Consider the following 16,020-nt stretch of genomic DNA (forward strand, 5'->3'; position numbering starts at 1 on the left):
TAACAATATGGTGTGTTTGTATGTGTAGACTGGAAATTTACTGCGGGAAAGCGAACGCTAACGAAGACGCTGTGGCGCAGCGAGCTGTGGTGAAGAATGTGACGCGCGTACTACAAGGACAGCCTTCTCAGAGGCTTATTTGTACAGACAATTTCTATACGTCAATCTCGTTATCGGACAAACTCCTCAGTATGGGTCACTACCACGTCGGGACCATTCGCAAGGACCGGAAAGGGTGGTGTAGAGCTATTGACTTTACGCAGAAAAAGAGACCGAAGAAAATGGCCAGAGGAACTTACCGAATAGCTGTATGGAGAGATCGCCCCGAGTTCGTAGCTCTGTCGTGGATGGACAGCAAGCCAGTTACATTTTTAGCGACTGGTTGCTCCACCCAAATTACTCACGTCACCCGTAGAGAGCCCGGCGGATCGATCTCCCAAGTCCCATGCCCTCAGCTGGTTCGAGACTACCATGAAGCGATGGGAGGTGTGGACGTTCATGATCAACTACGCCTTCAACGGTACTCGATCCAGCGCTCCATCCGCATGCGAAAGTACTACAAGACCATTTTTTCTCGGCTTAGTGGATATTGCTATGGCAAATGCTTTTATCATTCACAAGATCGCCCTGCGTCGTCTCAACAAGCCCGTTTTGCGCATGCCGTGTTCATGCGGCGACTACATATTGCCCTGTTGAGTCAGACAAGCGAAGATTTTGCCGGGGACGATGACTTAGTAGACCTCGTGACCGAGCCACTTCCTCGAAGCGCGCACACGCTCGAGAAGACGGAAGAGAAAAACGGAAACAAGCGCCGCCAGTGGCTCTGTAAGGTCTGCTCAGCGTACGCGGGTCCTGGCGTCCGCAGCTTCGAAACGAGCTATTTTTGCGCGACGTGCTCAAGAGTGAAGAAGGGGCGCGTTACTCTATGCAATAAGGCTCGCCGACTAGACCACGGTAGCGCTCTCACCTGCAACGAAGTATGGCACCAGAGCTGGCGCAACGGCATGGCTATTCCTGCTGAGATGCAGCACAAAATCCGGTTTGTAGAGAAGCGTAGACGCGAGGTCTGTAGCGAGAGTGAAGAAGACTAATGAATGGCACTTGGGAATGATGTTCACATTTTGTTGTGTTGTCGTTTGGGTAATGCCCAACGGTTTTGCAGGGAGATCGCAATTGACAGTAATTAGGACGATTCTGGCTGGTATCACAGCCACTGAAGCAGGTAAGGCTAATTACCTCTTGATGCACAAGCACGCCTCTTGAATCAATCCCTCGACATCATTTCTCAATTTACCACCTCAAACAACAACAAAAACAACATGCTCGACTCGCAGCCGCTGTCTCCTCTCCTGGCCACCGTCTTCGCTCTACTTCTTGTCCTGTGGAAGATTACCACCAAGCCATCGCCCCACACGAACGGCCAGAAGCTGTTTCGACCGACATCCACTCTTCCATTCCTCGGTAATACCCTCGACCTGCTCTGGTTCCAGCGGGACCAACTGCACGACTGGATGACAGAGCAGAGCCTCGCCAGTGGTGGTAAACCGTGGCTTCTAACAGGCATCGGCCAGCTGCCCAAGATCGTCGTGACTGCCGCTGCCGCCTACGAAGACGTGTTTAAAACACAGTTTGACGTGTTCGTACGCGGTCCGGGTGAGACGGTGTTGGAAGTCTTGGGCGAGGGCATCTTCAACGTGGACGGTGACAAGTGGAAGCACCAGCGTCGCGTCACGAGCCACCTCTTCTCCATGCACATGCTCAAGGACTGTATGAACGCCGTAGTTCGTGAGAAGACCGTCAAGCTTCGTGATGTACTCGCCATGTGTGCTGAACGAGGAGACTCCGTGAGTATGAAGTCGCTGCTCAACAAATACACTGCCGACACGTTCACGCGCATCGGCTTCGGCGTGGAACTCAACGGCCTTGACGAGCCTGTGGACGTCGATACGACGCAGCCATTGGACGCTGCTCTTCGGGTAGTGCAGACTCGACTTCAGAGTCCTGTGTGGCTCTGGAAACTCCGTCGGTTCTTCAGTATCGGCCGCTAACGGGTGGTGCATGAGAGCATGCAGAAGGTTCACGATACCGTTAAGCAGATCATGGCCAAGTCTCTAGAAGACAAGAGCAAACTCGCGACGTCTGATACGCCACACAGGGATCTGATGACACTCATGCTGCAGTCTGGAGACTTCACGGACGCCCGTGAGATCCGCGACGTCGCTGTCAACTTCTACGCGGCGGGTAAAGACACCACCGCCTTCAGTCTGTCGTGGTTCATCGTCATGATGAATCGACACCCTCTTGTTCTCTGTAAGATCCGCGAAGAAATACGTCGCGTGGCCCCGGGATTGTTCGTGGGTGAACTGGACACGCCAACACTGGAACAACTGCAACAAATGACGTATCTGGAGGCAGCGTTGAAGGAGAGCTTGCGTCTCCACTCACTCGCCGTCTATCGTCTTGCCAATCGAGACACGACGATGTATGACGGCACGTTCGTCCCTAAGGGAGCACGTGTGGTCTTCTCAATGTACGGATCAGCTCGTCAACCGACGGTGTGGGGCGCTGATGCTGCCGAGTACAGACCAGAGCGCTGGATCGACGAGAAGACTGGGAAGATGAAGACCATCTCGTCGTTCCAATTCGTCACCTTTAGTGCCGGTCCGAGACAATGCATCGGTATGCTTTGGCCATGATGGAGATGATGACGGTGCTATCAGTGGTCTACAGTGGCGTCTGACTCAATGTGGGGCACAGCTTTTTCATCATTTCCATCGTTGAGCTCGAGCTCTTCGCTGCCAAGAGCATGCGAATCTTGGGCTCGCATCCAGTCCTCTCCTCCCCGGTTGAGATCATCAGCAACGAGGGGGACGAATGAATTGTCTCGGAAAAGGAAAGAGATAAAGTCATCAGAATCATGAGTGGCCTCAGCTGATGAGCATCCTACTAGGATGAGCATCCTACTAGGATGCTCATCAGCAGAGGCAACTCATGCATTACGAAGGACAAAAAACAGTATGATGCTCATCAGCGACTCTCGTTAGAGGCTCTAACTTAGAGCACATTTAATGACAATAACACAACAGTCTTACGGCACATTTAACGCGCTAAAGCACATTTATCATGCTCGGTTACTCATAAATGTAATATAACTTAGCGCACATTAAATGTGCGCTAAGTCACGATAAATTTTATCGTGAAATCTCTAAATTTATGACAGTAGCGCTGGGTCTTCTTGATGAAGTACCTGTCGATGCCCATAGTGCCCGATCCTCCTGCGTCTTTGACATGAGGCCTTCGCACGTCAATGAGCGAATCAAAGTATCGGCCGTGAATCACAAGTACGGTGGTATTTGTTCATGTATTTCAGATGCACTACACTACTGAGGTGACCTGCTATCTACGTTTAGTGTGTTACCCAAAGTACTTCAGTACTAGTAATTGGTCTTGTATGCCTTTGCAGCTGGCTCGGCGCTCTTGTGGAAAGGACTGCTCATTTGAGAAGCACAGCAAAAGCCAAAGCGTTCGAAGTCGCATGGATCTAACGTAGGACATACTTACACTTCGCTTTGTGTTGAATCGCGTCACGTTATTCACAAGCGCGTATGCTTGAGCCAATATCATCACCCCGCAACTTGCCCCATCGGGTTGGATGGGGTTTCGCCGAATCTTCTTCTTTACTTTAGGAAGCTTCCGTAAGGGAAGCGTAGGCTGGTTGTTCGAAGCACAATTTTTATTCCACTCCACTCGCTGCTTGATCCAATCCTTGTGTCATTGCTGAATAAATGGATACATCCCGTGGTCCCATTCACGCTCGGTTTCCGTCTCGTACTTGCCAATAGGGTCGTACAAAAATACCGAAATCTTCTCTTTGAAATCGATTTTCGCAACAAGAAGAGTCCAATGCTCGCATGATATGTTGCACGGGTACACTAGATATTTCATGAGAGACAAGTCCTCTACAATTTCATCTCCGGTTGGGGTCCTTTGGCCTTGGATAGTGGGTGTTGAAGGCCACGAAGCCAACCCAAAACTAGATTCAAAAACACGGCAGCCATCTCGCAGATCACACAAATACTGCAGGCACATTTGAATCACTGTGTCCGTGAGAAAGCAATTGCGAGCTACCGAGCCGACCACATCGTTGAAAGTCACCGAAAAATTTCCCGATGGCAGCATGAATGCAGTCTGAAAGCTCGCCGATTTGTACTTGGCGATAATATCATCCGCACAACCTCGATCACGACTGTAACGGGCCTGGAGTGTCCGTTACTTGCTTACACGTAGTGATGAGGAAGCGTACAAGTTCAGTGATACTGAAACCAAGTACTTAGTCTGAAGGAAAATCAACTCTGTTTTTATTTAGGTCCAGGGCAGCTTGCCCTGACCACTCAAATACACGTCAACTCCTTATTGGTTGATTATGGGTCTGGCTCCCCATATTTCAACCAATAAGGTGACGGCAGTTCAGCACACGCTACTCGTGTGCTGCTGCACCTACTTTTGTAATGCAAATCTACCTACTTATGTAATGGTGTGAACCACTACAAAGAACCTATAAAACTACCTACATATGCAACTTGGGAGAGCCCATTACATCACCCCCCTCTTAAGACAGCAATCACCTAACGGGGGTGCGCTTCGGAGAACAATCGGGAAAAACTGGGAAATGGCGGAGAAGAGAACGCTTGAGAACTTTGAGTTCCTGCGAAGCCCAGGAGCAGCACAATACAACTTGCGCGGACGAGAACAACATGGCGCAGCAGACGGGGGCGGCGAACCAGGCAGTAAGCGGAACAACGCGGACGGCTCCAGCGTCGGCGACGACGCTGAACAATGGGTGGACCGCTGATATCGCACCTAAGAGCGTGAGTCGACTTGGGTTTCGGCCCGGCGTAATGAACGAGGATATGAAGCCGTGGGCGCTGTACGACTTGTCCGGGGCGGTGACCCCGGACGCGTTGGACACCATGCAGGACCACTTTCGGCGCTTCAGGCGTCTCCGGAACAAAACACTCGACGGCGCGACGTACGAAGCTTTGCAGAGATCATGGTGCGCTTTCATCCGACGGTGGAATCGGATGCATGAGGCTGGAGAAAGTGTCGTCGGCTGGCTCGGTGATCGCGAAGCCTTACAAGCCGAGCATTCACTCGGTGATCTGCGCCTGAAAGTCTGCGACGACGCTTGGACCGAAGACCGTTTGTGCTATGTCAACGTACGCGAAGGTTGCAGTTCGTGTGACATCGGGCGACGCCCGACGCAAGCTGAGTGGGATCAGCATATTGTCGAGTATCCGCTCATGCCGACCGAACACGCTTGGATCGAGAAGTATAAGCGCTCACTCTCCGAGTTCACCCAAGCGGCTATTCGCGGGCGGCTCGCGCCGACAGCGTTCGAGACGGAGCCCGTCTCCGGCGGCATTCGACGTCTCGTCGGGCGCGTAGTCGATCGTGTTCCCGATCGCCGCGAAGGTCGCTCGCGGCCGCGTTTGACTCGAGGCTGGAGTCGTAGTCGTGGACGACATCAGGAACGTCACGAAGCAAGTTGGCGCGAGGCTCCCACGTATCATCAGCAGGTTGAAACCCGAGCCATCGTACCTTATACTTCCGCGCGGCGGTAGCCGCGTGTTGAGCCGACGACTTGGTTGAGTGACGCACGCGGGGAGGATCTTCGTGATCAACAATACGGTCCACAATCCAGCACGTATCTCCTTTCGAGTCAACGAAGGGCGGAGGACCGTCGCGGTGGAATTCGACGCGACCTGGTTGACCAGGACGATGTTGAGCAGGCGCTGAACACTTCTCGGGACGCACAGGAGGAGGCCGAGCGGGCGGCTGAGAGCTCTCGGAACGCCGAGGCGACGGCAAGTAGTCTGCGGCAGTCGAATCGTGAACTCTTGCAGCGACTGCGTAGTCTGGAGACGCAGGTGTTTGGAGGACCGAGGGGTGGAGCTCTTCCGCGCGAGCGGGGAACTGGGACAGATGGGACGCTGGCTCGACAGGCTCATCGCGAGGGCCGCTCAACGCATGCTCCTGCTCCGCCTCCGGGATCATCGCGGGAAGATACTTCTTAAGTCGCCCGACGTAGAACGTCGGGTGTAGTCGTAGCGACGTAGGAATGTCTAGCGTGTAGGCATCTCCCATAACTCGTAGTACTTTGAATGGCCCAATGTAGCGCGGCGCGAGTTTGCTCGCGCCTAGGTTCGTAATAGCAGAGGTACGAATTCCATCCGTTGAGAGTAATACCCGCTCATCAATCTTGAATGCACTTGTGTTCTTGCGGCCACGTTTGTCAGCGTTTTTCTTCTGCTTGTCAACCGCGAGTTGTAGCGCGTCACGGACGAATCGGGTAACCGATTGGCGATGAAGGACAAAGTCGGATACCGCTGCCTTGTCAGCGGGTCGTGCTGGGGGTTTCGGCGCGTAGCTAGCCACAGTCGAGTGTGGCTGTGCTGGAGCGAACAGCGTTCGGTGTGTCCAGTCAACTAACGGCGACGACGTGGATTGCGCGGGTGCGAGAATCTTCTTCGACTGTAAACGCGTCACCGCGTTGATGTCTACTGCAGGAGTAGCTGAACTCGTAGACGGCAGAACCGTTGTCTCACCGGAAACCGGTGGTTGAACCAGTATCGGAACCGGTTGGGCAGGGTTATCACATTCCTCCCCCTCCAGAGTGAAGCCATCAGTCGCCGTGGGTTGGCCCACAGCAAGTTGTGCGGGGACACGTGGATGACGCGCGTTGTTGACGAAAAACGGAGTCAATCCCGTCGACGCGTGCTCGGCATTGTTGAGTGCAAACTCCGCAAGAGGCAGGAAGGAACTCCAGTTCTCGAAGGACGGGGCATAACTGCGCAGAACATCTTCTAGCACGCGGTTGACGCGTTCCGTTTGCCCGTCAGTCTCCGGGTGCGCCGCCGTCGACATGAGGAGTTTGGTGCCCAGGAGGTCGAAGAGTTTCGTCCAGAACGCCGATGTGAATCGCAGATCGCGGTCAGAGACGATTGATTCAGGAAGGCCGTGATGTCGGAAGACAGCGTCGATGAAGAGCACCGCGGTATCGGCCGCGGTGATTGAGTCCGGAACCGGAACGAGATGGCACATCTTGCTAAAGCGCTCCACGAAGACCAGAACACCAGTACGACCGTCAGTATCGGGTGGGAGACCGAATATGAAGTCCATTGACACAGAGCGCCACGCCTCTGTCGCCAGAGGGAGAGAACGCAGCGGAGCTTGCGATGACGGTGACGGCTTAACGCGTTGACAAGTTTCGCAGGAGCGGACCCACTTGCGCACCCACTTGTATAGGTGAGGCCAGTAGAAGTCGCGGGATACCGCTGCGAAAGTCTTCTCACGGCCCAAGTGGCCACCCACTGGAGCGTCATGGAATTCGTGTATAATTCTTGCGCGTAGATCGGGGTCGTTGGGGACAACGACGCGAGGAGCATCGAATCGATCGATACTGTACATCAGTAGATCACCGTCAAGTTGGTATCTGTGAATCTGGTCGCGCGTGGAGCGGCTCAGTGTCTTTAGCGTGGCATCACTTGGTGTGCGAAGGTGTTCCAGGATACCAGCATATATCGAGTCATCTCGATACGCGGCAGAGATCTCTTTTCGCAGGGGAAGTATTGGAGATACCGCCGACATCAGGCTCACACCTGCAGCCACACATGTGGCGCAGTCCAATTCGTCGTCGTCCGCGTCTTCAAGTGACTGACGACCCAAATCTCGGCGTGGATCGTAATCGGGGCGCCGAGATAGGGCATCCGCAAGGATGTTATTCTTGCCTGGCTTGTAGTGAACGACGAAGTTGTACTCGGAGAAGAATGACAGCCATCGTGCCATGCGCTGAGAGAGATGAGGGCTCTTCGTCGCTGTTCGCAGCGACGCGTGATCTGTGTAGATCGCGAATATCTGCTCACCGAGTAAGTACACTCTGAATTTGATCAGTGCGTAGCGCATCGCAAGGAGTTCCTTGTCGTGGACCGGATAATGCTTCTCAGCGGGCTTCATCTGTCTGGATTGGTAGCTCACGACGCGTTCGCGACCTTCGTCGTCGAACTGCATCAGTGCACAGCCGATGGCGAAGTCGCTCGCGTCGCAAACAACGTGGAATAGCTTTGCATCATCTGGAAGCGCCAGGATTGGGGCCTCCGCCAAGCTTTTCTTCAATGCATTAAAGGCTGACTGATGTTCGGGAGTCCACGACCACGTGATGTCTTTCTTCAGCAATGAAGACAATGGCTGGATCAGACCAGCATAATTTTTCGTGTACTTGTGGAAATAATTTGCGAGGCCAAGCCACTGACGCAATTCAGTCTGATTCTGCGGCGTGGGCCACGCACAGATGGACGAGACCTTCTCAGGATCCGCTCGGACACCATGTTTGCTCACATAACAGCCAAGCACCGGAATCTCCGGGGCACAGAAGATGCACTTCCTCAAGTTCGCGTACAGTTTGTTTTCGCGCATGACTTGGAACACTTGTCGTAAGTGATTTAAGTGAGCTTCTGTGGCGCTGAGATCGCCCTCAGCGCGGCTGTGAACGAAGATGTCATCGAAGTAGCTCGGAGCGAAGTCGCGAAGTGGGCGCAGAACGTGGGAAACCATGCGATTGAACGTGGCTGGTGCGTTTTTCAGGCCCTGCGGCATGACAAGCCACTCTCACAGCATCCCGCTGGGAGTGCTCACCGCTGTGAGCGGGACGTCGCTGAGTCGCATCAAGATCTGATAGAAGCCATCGGTCAGGTCGATGGTGCTGAAAATAACACTGCGGCCCATGGTGTCAAGTACCATATCCTTCCGAGGGATCGGCGCTTGTGCTGGAATGGTGGCGTCGTTTAGCTTGTTAAAAGCGTGAGCGATGCGCCAACCACCCGTGGCCTTCTTCACGCAGAACGTCGGACTCGAGTGTGGCGAGGTACTCTCGCGCACGTGACCCGCTTTGCGGCGGCTCTCGAAGAAGTCGTCAATGGCTTTAACCTGATCGCGTGGGAGGGGCCACTGTCGCGTCACACAGTACTTGGAACCCGGCGTGAGATCAATCTCATGGCGAATGCCTCTGTCAGCAGGGAGCTCAGCTGGAATCTTGTCGGGAAAAACATCCGCGAACTCGCGGACGGTGTCGTATACTGGATTGCCCGAGTCGCGGAGTGACTCCCACGACTGGGCAGCGAAGCGCTCTTCGCGCGCCGACTTCGGCTCAGCGTTCTTTGGACGAAGTGAAAGATTGTCGGTAGCGACCGTGTGGATCTCTTCCGCCGAGGCAGACTCGGTGATCAAGCAGACCTGTTCGATGTCTCCTGACTTCAGATCGCGCAGAAAATGCTTCCAGGAAAGACCCGGAAGGCGTGTGATGGAAGAAGCTTCGCGAGGTGGGCTCTCAATGTCAAGTGTGCGTGAGCGAACGGCGCCTCCTTCCACGTGTTCCAGGACGTGTATGGACTCATTCACTGCGATATCGGCGGTGGGCTGACCACGTCGCTTAAGACGGCGTCGCTTGGATTTCTTCTTGTGGCGTCTCGAACCGCTGCTCGAGACAGAAGACTCGCTATCGCTGGACGAGGGATGACTCCCCTCTAGACACGGAGGGGCACCATCAACCGTGTCGGTAGTGCGCGGGAGCTCTCGATGCTCGACCGCGCCATCGACTGGCGAGAGCCCCTGCTCGATCGCCGTCGTAGCCGGTGGGAGTGTCAATTGCTCGACCACCGCTGTGGATGACGGGAGCTCCAACTGCTCGACCGCCGAATCGCGTTGCGGGAACCTCTGCTCAACCGCTAGAGTGTTTTGCGGGAACCCATGCTCAACCGCCTTGGTGTGTTGCGGGAACCCATGCTCGACCGTCGTGTTGCGTGACGGGAACTCATGCTCGACCGTCGTGTTGCGTGACGGGAACTCATGCTCGACCGCCGTGTTGCGTGACGGGAACCCATGCTCGACCGTCGTGTTGCGTGACGGGAACTCATGCTCGACCGCCGTGTTGCGTGACGGGAACTCATGCTCGACCGCCTGCTCGGATTGCGGGATCCCCTGCTCTACCGCCAAAGTGTTAACAACCTCGCTTCGCAGCGAGGGGTTTTCGCGCAACAGCGCTGTGCAAGACAAACAGAGAGGGCCATCGCTCGCTCTCTGCTCAACCTGCATTGTGGACAACCGGTCCACGACCCTGACATGGGGCCAGTCCTTCTGGGCAACCAGGAGGTGTGTGAACACCTCACTCACATCGAAGCCAGAGCGGTGTTTAACCGACCGAGCCAACCAGTCAATCTCTGGTTGATATCGTGACAACCACGGGATACCCAAGATGCAGTCGAACGCGTAGTTCATCTGAATCACGAGGAAGTCGTCGTTGCTGCGGAAGCCGTCGAATGTGTACGGCAACGTGATTTCGCGCCGCGCAACGCGGCGTGGCTTTCCGTCAGCAAGTTTGACGACGACCTGACCTCGACCATTACGGACTGCGATCTCTCTTGGAAGCATCGATAAGCACGATTCACGAAAGAAGTTATTCGACGCTCCTGAGTCCAGGAGTGCGCGAAGTGGTCGCCGGGCGCCGGCGACATGAAGACTGACGATGATCAGCCTCGAGTCGCCCGACGTGGTGGTGGCATTAAAGTGTGCGTGGAGCACAGGAGGGCTAGAAGGTTGGGTAGCCACCGGGGGGCCCGGACCTCCATTCCAGCCAGTAGGGCGCCCCGCACCTACTGGCCCTGACCGTTTTTTTACTGAACGGCAGGTGAGACTTCAGCGGTGTGCGCGAGTACCGGCGCTGGCGCGCGGCATTCCGCCGCGCGATGACCGATCTTCCGGCAGCGGAAGCAAGTGAGCGGGCGATTAGGACGGCCGTTGGGCCCACGAGGAGTCGACTGACGATGATTATTCGATGCGTCAATCGCGTCGATCTCCATGGGCTCGGGGGCTGACTCACGAGCTGCCGTTGACATCGCGCGCGCGTAAGACGCCGCCACAACGTAGTCTTCGCGTAACGCGAGGGCGAATGCTTCCTCGAGAGAGGAAGGTTCCGCTCGGGTCAGGCAGTACCGTGTCATGCCTTCACGCATGCCGAATACGAATACATGGACCTGCGATGCTGCGTCAATCGGATTTGTCACGATGCATGACGCGAGGTGGCGAGTCTTTTGAACGTAGTCGCGCATAGTCATTTTGCCTTGACGAAGGGCGAAGAACTCGGCACGCACGCGGGATTCGTCTTGAGGTGGCTCGAACGCGAGCCTGAGATCTTTCTGGAGAGACTCCAGAGTGGGGAATGCGTCGTGATCAACGACAAGTTTACCGAGGGCCCATTCCTTGGCCTTCCCGGACAACCGGGACAATAAGAAATTGACCTTTGTCCCTTGCGCTTCGATCATTCTCGAAGCAATCGCGATGTCGACCTCGCGAAACCACCGGTTCAGCGGGAGGCGATTCGCTCCTTCACCGGAGTAGGTAGACTTCTCTAGCTTCACGACATCATTTTTCGAGGAACGCGCGGGAGTTGTTGCTCGCCGATTCGCATCGGCTAGCTCGCGTTCCATGAACTCTTGGGCTGCTTGGCGTTGTTGGTCGGACGTCGCTGAGCTCAGCAGCGACGCGATTACAGCCTCGCCAGACACCGCCGCGAGGCGGTGAAGGGCTTCCCACTCGACACGAGTGAGATGAGGGAAAGCAGCATGTTCCAGGGTCGGCCCTGGAGTTTCAGACGTCATACCTTGGCTCATCGTGAACTTGGTCATGGGAAGGACTACAAAGTGCTACCAGGTGTAACGGGCCTGGGGTGTCCGTTACTTGCTTACACGTAGTGATGAGGAAGCGTACAAGTTCAGTGATACTGAAACCAAGTACTTAGTCTGAAGGAAAATCAACTCTGTTTTTATTTAGGTCCAGGGCAGCTTGCCCTGACCACTCAAATACACGTCAGCTCCTTATTGGTTGATTATGGGTCTGGCTCCCCATATTTCAACCAATAAGGTGACGGCAGTTCAGCACACGCTACTCGTGTGCTGCTGCACCTACTTTTGTAATGCAAATCTACCTACTTATGTAATGGTGTGAACCACTACAAAGAACCTATAAAACTACCTACATATGCAACTTGGGAGAGCCCATTACAACGACCGCCTTCCCGTCCGGAATTTATGTGAGACTCTAAACTAAAAAGCTCCACTTCGCCATTTTCTTCTTGATTCCACGACATGCTCAACCAATTTACATCCTTCTCCCAAGCAGTGCAAATGCGTGATATAGAATAAAAGTTCGTGAGACGGAATACAGCTTGTCTACATACAACAAGCAATGTAACTATCAGTTTTCACACCAGGGACAACGTATTGCAAAGACGTACCGCGTGAATTTTTTTCGCAGTTCGCCGTAGCTCACAATGAGTCCCGTGTGCCGTTGAGAGTGCTCTTCGTTATTGATCGACCTCAGTTGATTGCGTCTGCGGGTTTGCTCTCTTTCCTGGTTCAAAACTCGCTCCATAGTCCTCGCTATCTCTATCGGAACCACGAAATTATACTCGAAATCTGCCGGACAAACCAGTTCGTGGCGACAAACGGGTTCCCGTCCAAATAAGAAAGCGTCGGTCATTGCACGAGGATACGCATCGAGAATCCTTTTGACAAAACTCAAATCTGGAGTAACTTTAGCCCACCGGAGTAGATCAGATAACTGGACCGAAATATTAGGCCAGGAAATTATTGCTTTCCGCGGTGCAGGAACTAGTTGGATCTGCTTCATGGATTTTCGTGTCGTGTTGCGCTTCTTGTTTGCTGGTAGTTTGAGAACATCTATATCACCATTTCTCCGAGTACTCAACGCAAAGCTCCCGACTTCACACTCGGCAACCTTGTTGTGATCCTTTGTTGCTCGACACGCTAAGGAAAAATTATTTGCTGGATTCACCATTACCGAAGCTGTGTGTCCACAACTCTCTGACCTGTCAGCGCTGTTTAAGCTAGTGTCAGGTGTCCGTCTGCCGCTGCGAGTGTTGTTGAGAGCCCCGGTACCCCTGCGATAATAGCTGTTGGTGTCTGCATCAACTTCACCGATCATATCATCGTCATTCACTCCGAACTCGAATACATCAAAGAACGAGCAGTTTTCTGCGTCATCTTCATCCCAAACGTTTGAATTATCAGCATCCTGCGGGTCAGCTGTGCTATCATCATTCTCATGCGCAAAATCCTGGACGCCATCTCCAGTGCTACCATCGCTGCAGCCCGAGATATCACTATGCTGAAGTGACTTCGATAAAGTTTTATCTTAATTACCAAGATGTTCGTAAAAATTCTTTGATGACATATTTGATAGCTGGTTCAGCAATGGCTCAAGCGTAGCAAGCGCATAGCGATATTTTTCTGCAGATGAGAGAACTACTATTTCAGCCTTTTCTCTGCGTCTCAGCTTCATGAACTTCACGCTACTTGGTCTGGGATTTTTCCGCTTTGGGAGTGGATGAGTTTGTGGATAAACCTCTTGATCACTGTCATCAACATGAATAACATTCTTCACTCCGACTTTCTCGATAAAATTCACAGATACTGAGCCGAGTGCTGTTGATATTCCATGCACGCCGTCTGAAATGGAGGTGAAAAGCTCTGAGCTAACGCAAATATTCCAGCGTGCAATAACGGCGCTATCTGGGAACTCTGGCAGTCGAAGTCCATCTCGCGCTATCATCAGAAGGTGACGGCAAGGTAATTTAATACTGCTGTGAAATAGGCATGAACAGCTCCACACCTCTGCATCGCAAACGTAAATATGGGAGTTTGAGGTGACCTCCCACTTCGAAGTATTTCCATATCGGGTGCAACGAGCTCCATCCATCATCGTATGCAAAAGGTCCCATTCTCGACGGACACGCTGATACGTGTACTCGCTGAGCACCGTTGACATTCGACGCAGATAGCTTGGTACTGCATCTGCCTGACGGGAGCGTGACGATGACAAACTCAACGCGTTTGCAAATTGCCGCATAACCGCTACCTGATGGCACAAAAGACCTCCAATCGTTCCATCCAAACCCGGACGGTAACCCAACAGCGCCTTTAGTTGGTTCCAATTAGCTTCCACTCGATTCGTAGTTATATTGCCAGCCGAAAAATAACGCGACCGAACGTAGCAAGCCCACATAGTGCTACATGTCTTCCAGTTCTTATCGAAATAGGATAGTATGGCGGGGCATTTCCCCTCACAAAAGTTCTTAAACTCGTAGTAGTTCTCATCAAAAGCTGAATTGCTGTAGCTAAATCACATTAGACGTGTACACTGAGTATTAATTCACGTAGAACCAGCACTAAATAATATCAGGGCTGCGCACCTCTTTAGCATCATCAAAAAGAACTTCTCGAGCTCCTCGCGATCCGAAACGCGTAGGTCAAACTGGCGCCGACGGAGAAGCTTCTTCCAGTATGTGATTGCATGGTATTGACATAGTAAAACCTTCACCTGCGGAAAACAACGTTCTAGAGTCCGCCATTCAACGAAATCTTTATCGATGACAACCGTTTGTATCTGTTTCCAGCCAGGATTCTTTGCCTTGAAAAAGTTGAGAATATGTTCCATGGATATAGCTTGCTCATTTAACGAGACGAAGTCTAGCACTGGGATGCCTCGCCCAGTTGGTCCAGTCACCAGCAAGCTCCCTACAAAACAGAACAATGTTAATAAACCTGCTCGCACAACATTATTGCATGTAATGCCTACCAAGATGATATCCCAGATTATTAGTGGAGTGCGTCCAGTCCATCAGTAGAGAGTCACCCCACTTCGCAAATATTTTTTTCTGTATCGACGTTTGAATCACAATTGCAGATGTGATAGACATCTGATCCTGCAAGAGCAAGACACTGTTGCCACTAGCTCCACCGAGAGCATCAAGTAGTCGCTGTAATTTTGCTTCTGCCGTGCTTTTCCCAACAAGCCGCTGAATAATATTACGAGCCTGCTGAGGCGTGACAGGTCGTGCTACAAACAAACTTACGTAAGTTGTGATTCTGCCCAATAAATAGATATAAAACGCCATTACCTAGACTAGACGACAAAATTGCGTGATTTTGCGAGGCTCCCCACCTACAGTTACCATGTCGACGACACGATCTCCGATTTCTGGGTGGGCATCAATTGATGCTGCACCTATATACGTGGATGCAATTGCTGAATTGGCAAGGTGGTTGTGTGCTCTAGTCTGTTTCAAACAAACCAAAGTATCCCTAGCAGAACCATGGATACCTTAAAAAAAAGCCTTACCTCGTTAAAAACCCTCACCACCCACTTAGTTGACCCGTTCTCATCAGACACCTTTTCAACTTTGACTGAGAATCGTGATTTGCATCCATTGAATCGAGTGGTGCGATTTCGCAAGCCCTTGCCCCGCGACTTTTGATGGCACCCATGCGTACACTGAAATGTACGGAAAGACCACGGAAATTCTTTCGGTATTTGCTGTGCATTAGGCCGACTAAAAAGAGAAAACAGCGTCAGCATATGCAGCCAAAGTTTAAAAAAGTAAGAAAGAAATAACCTGTTGTGTGTCGCCGTTCGAGTTGACTCTTTCCAGCGATAATGCAAAAAGTGTTGCTCTTGATACTCTTTTGCGGTCACTAAGATGGGATCCCAGCTACTGCTCTTGCGCAGCGGAAACGCCGAAACCGTGTTTACAATTTCGCGAGCATTTGTGGTCACTTCAACTCTGGCTTTCCAGGAGGAACCTTTACGTTCACGAGGAGCGCGGTCATTTGCATTAGGGTCTTGGCATGATGACGTTGTGCTCAAGCTAGTTCTATCTGCATAGTACACAAACGTTAGAAGTCTTTAACATCTAGAAAATAAAAGGTAAATGTCAGCATCACAAATACCGGTGCGCCTTCTCTTCGAGAAATTGGCACAATCGTGCGTATGTGTACGCTTGTTGGTTAGAGTAAAAGAGAATAAGTGTCAATACACGTTTTAAAGATGATCTAGTGAATGAATCGTACCAACAGCGCTAATAGGGCGCATTGAAAGAGAAGGAGACAGAGA

The 16,020-nt window shown here is 52.4% G+C and overlaps 1 protein-coding gene across 1 annotated transcript; it reads left to right on the forward strand.

The window, feature by feature from the left end:
• Window positions 1–1,511: 1,511 nt before the first annotated feature.
• PITG_09856 (cytochrome P450, putative) lies at window positions 1,512–2,696 on the forward strand (the record flags this gene model as incomplete). Its single annotated transcript, XM_002902370.1, has 2 exons — window positions 1,512–2,026; window positions 2,126–2,696. The coding sequence occupies 2 exons, from the start codon at window positions 1,512–1,514 to the stop codon at window positions 2,694–2,696; spliced, it is 1,086 nt and encodes a 361-aa protein (XP_002902416.1).
• Between the last annotated feature and the right edge of the window lie 13,324 nt (window positions 2,697–16,020).

This window comes from Phytophthora infestans, genomic scaffold (genome assembly GCF_000142945.1).
Source record: "Phytophthora infestans T30-4 supercont1.17 genomic scaffold, whole genome shotgun sequence".
Lineage (NCBI taxonomy): Eukaryota > Oomycota > Peronosporomycetes > Peronosporales > Peronosporaceae > Phytophthora > Phytophthora infestans.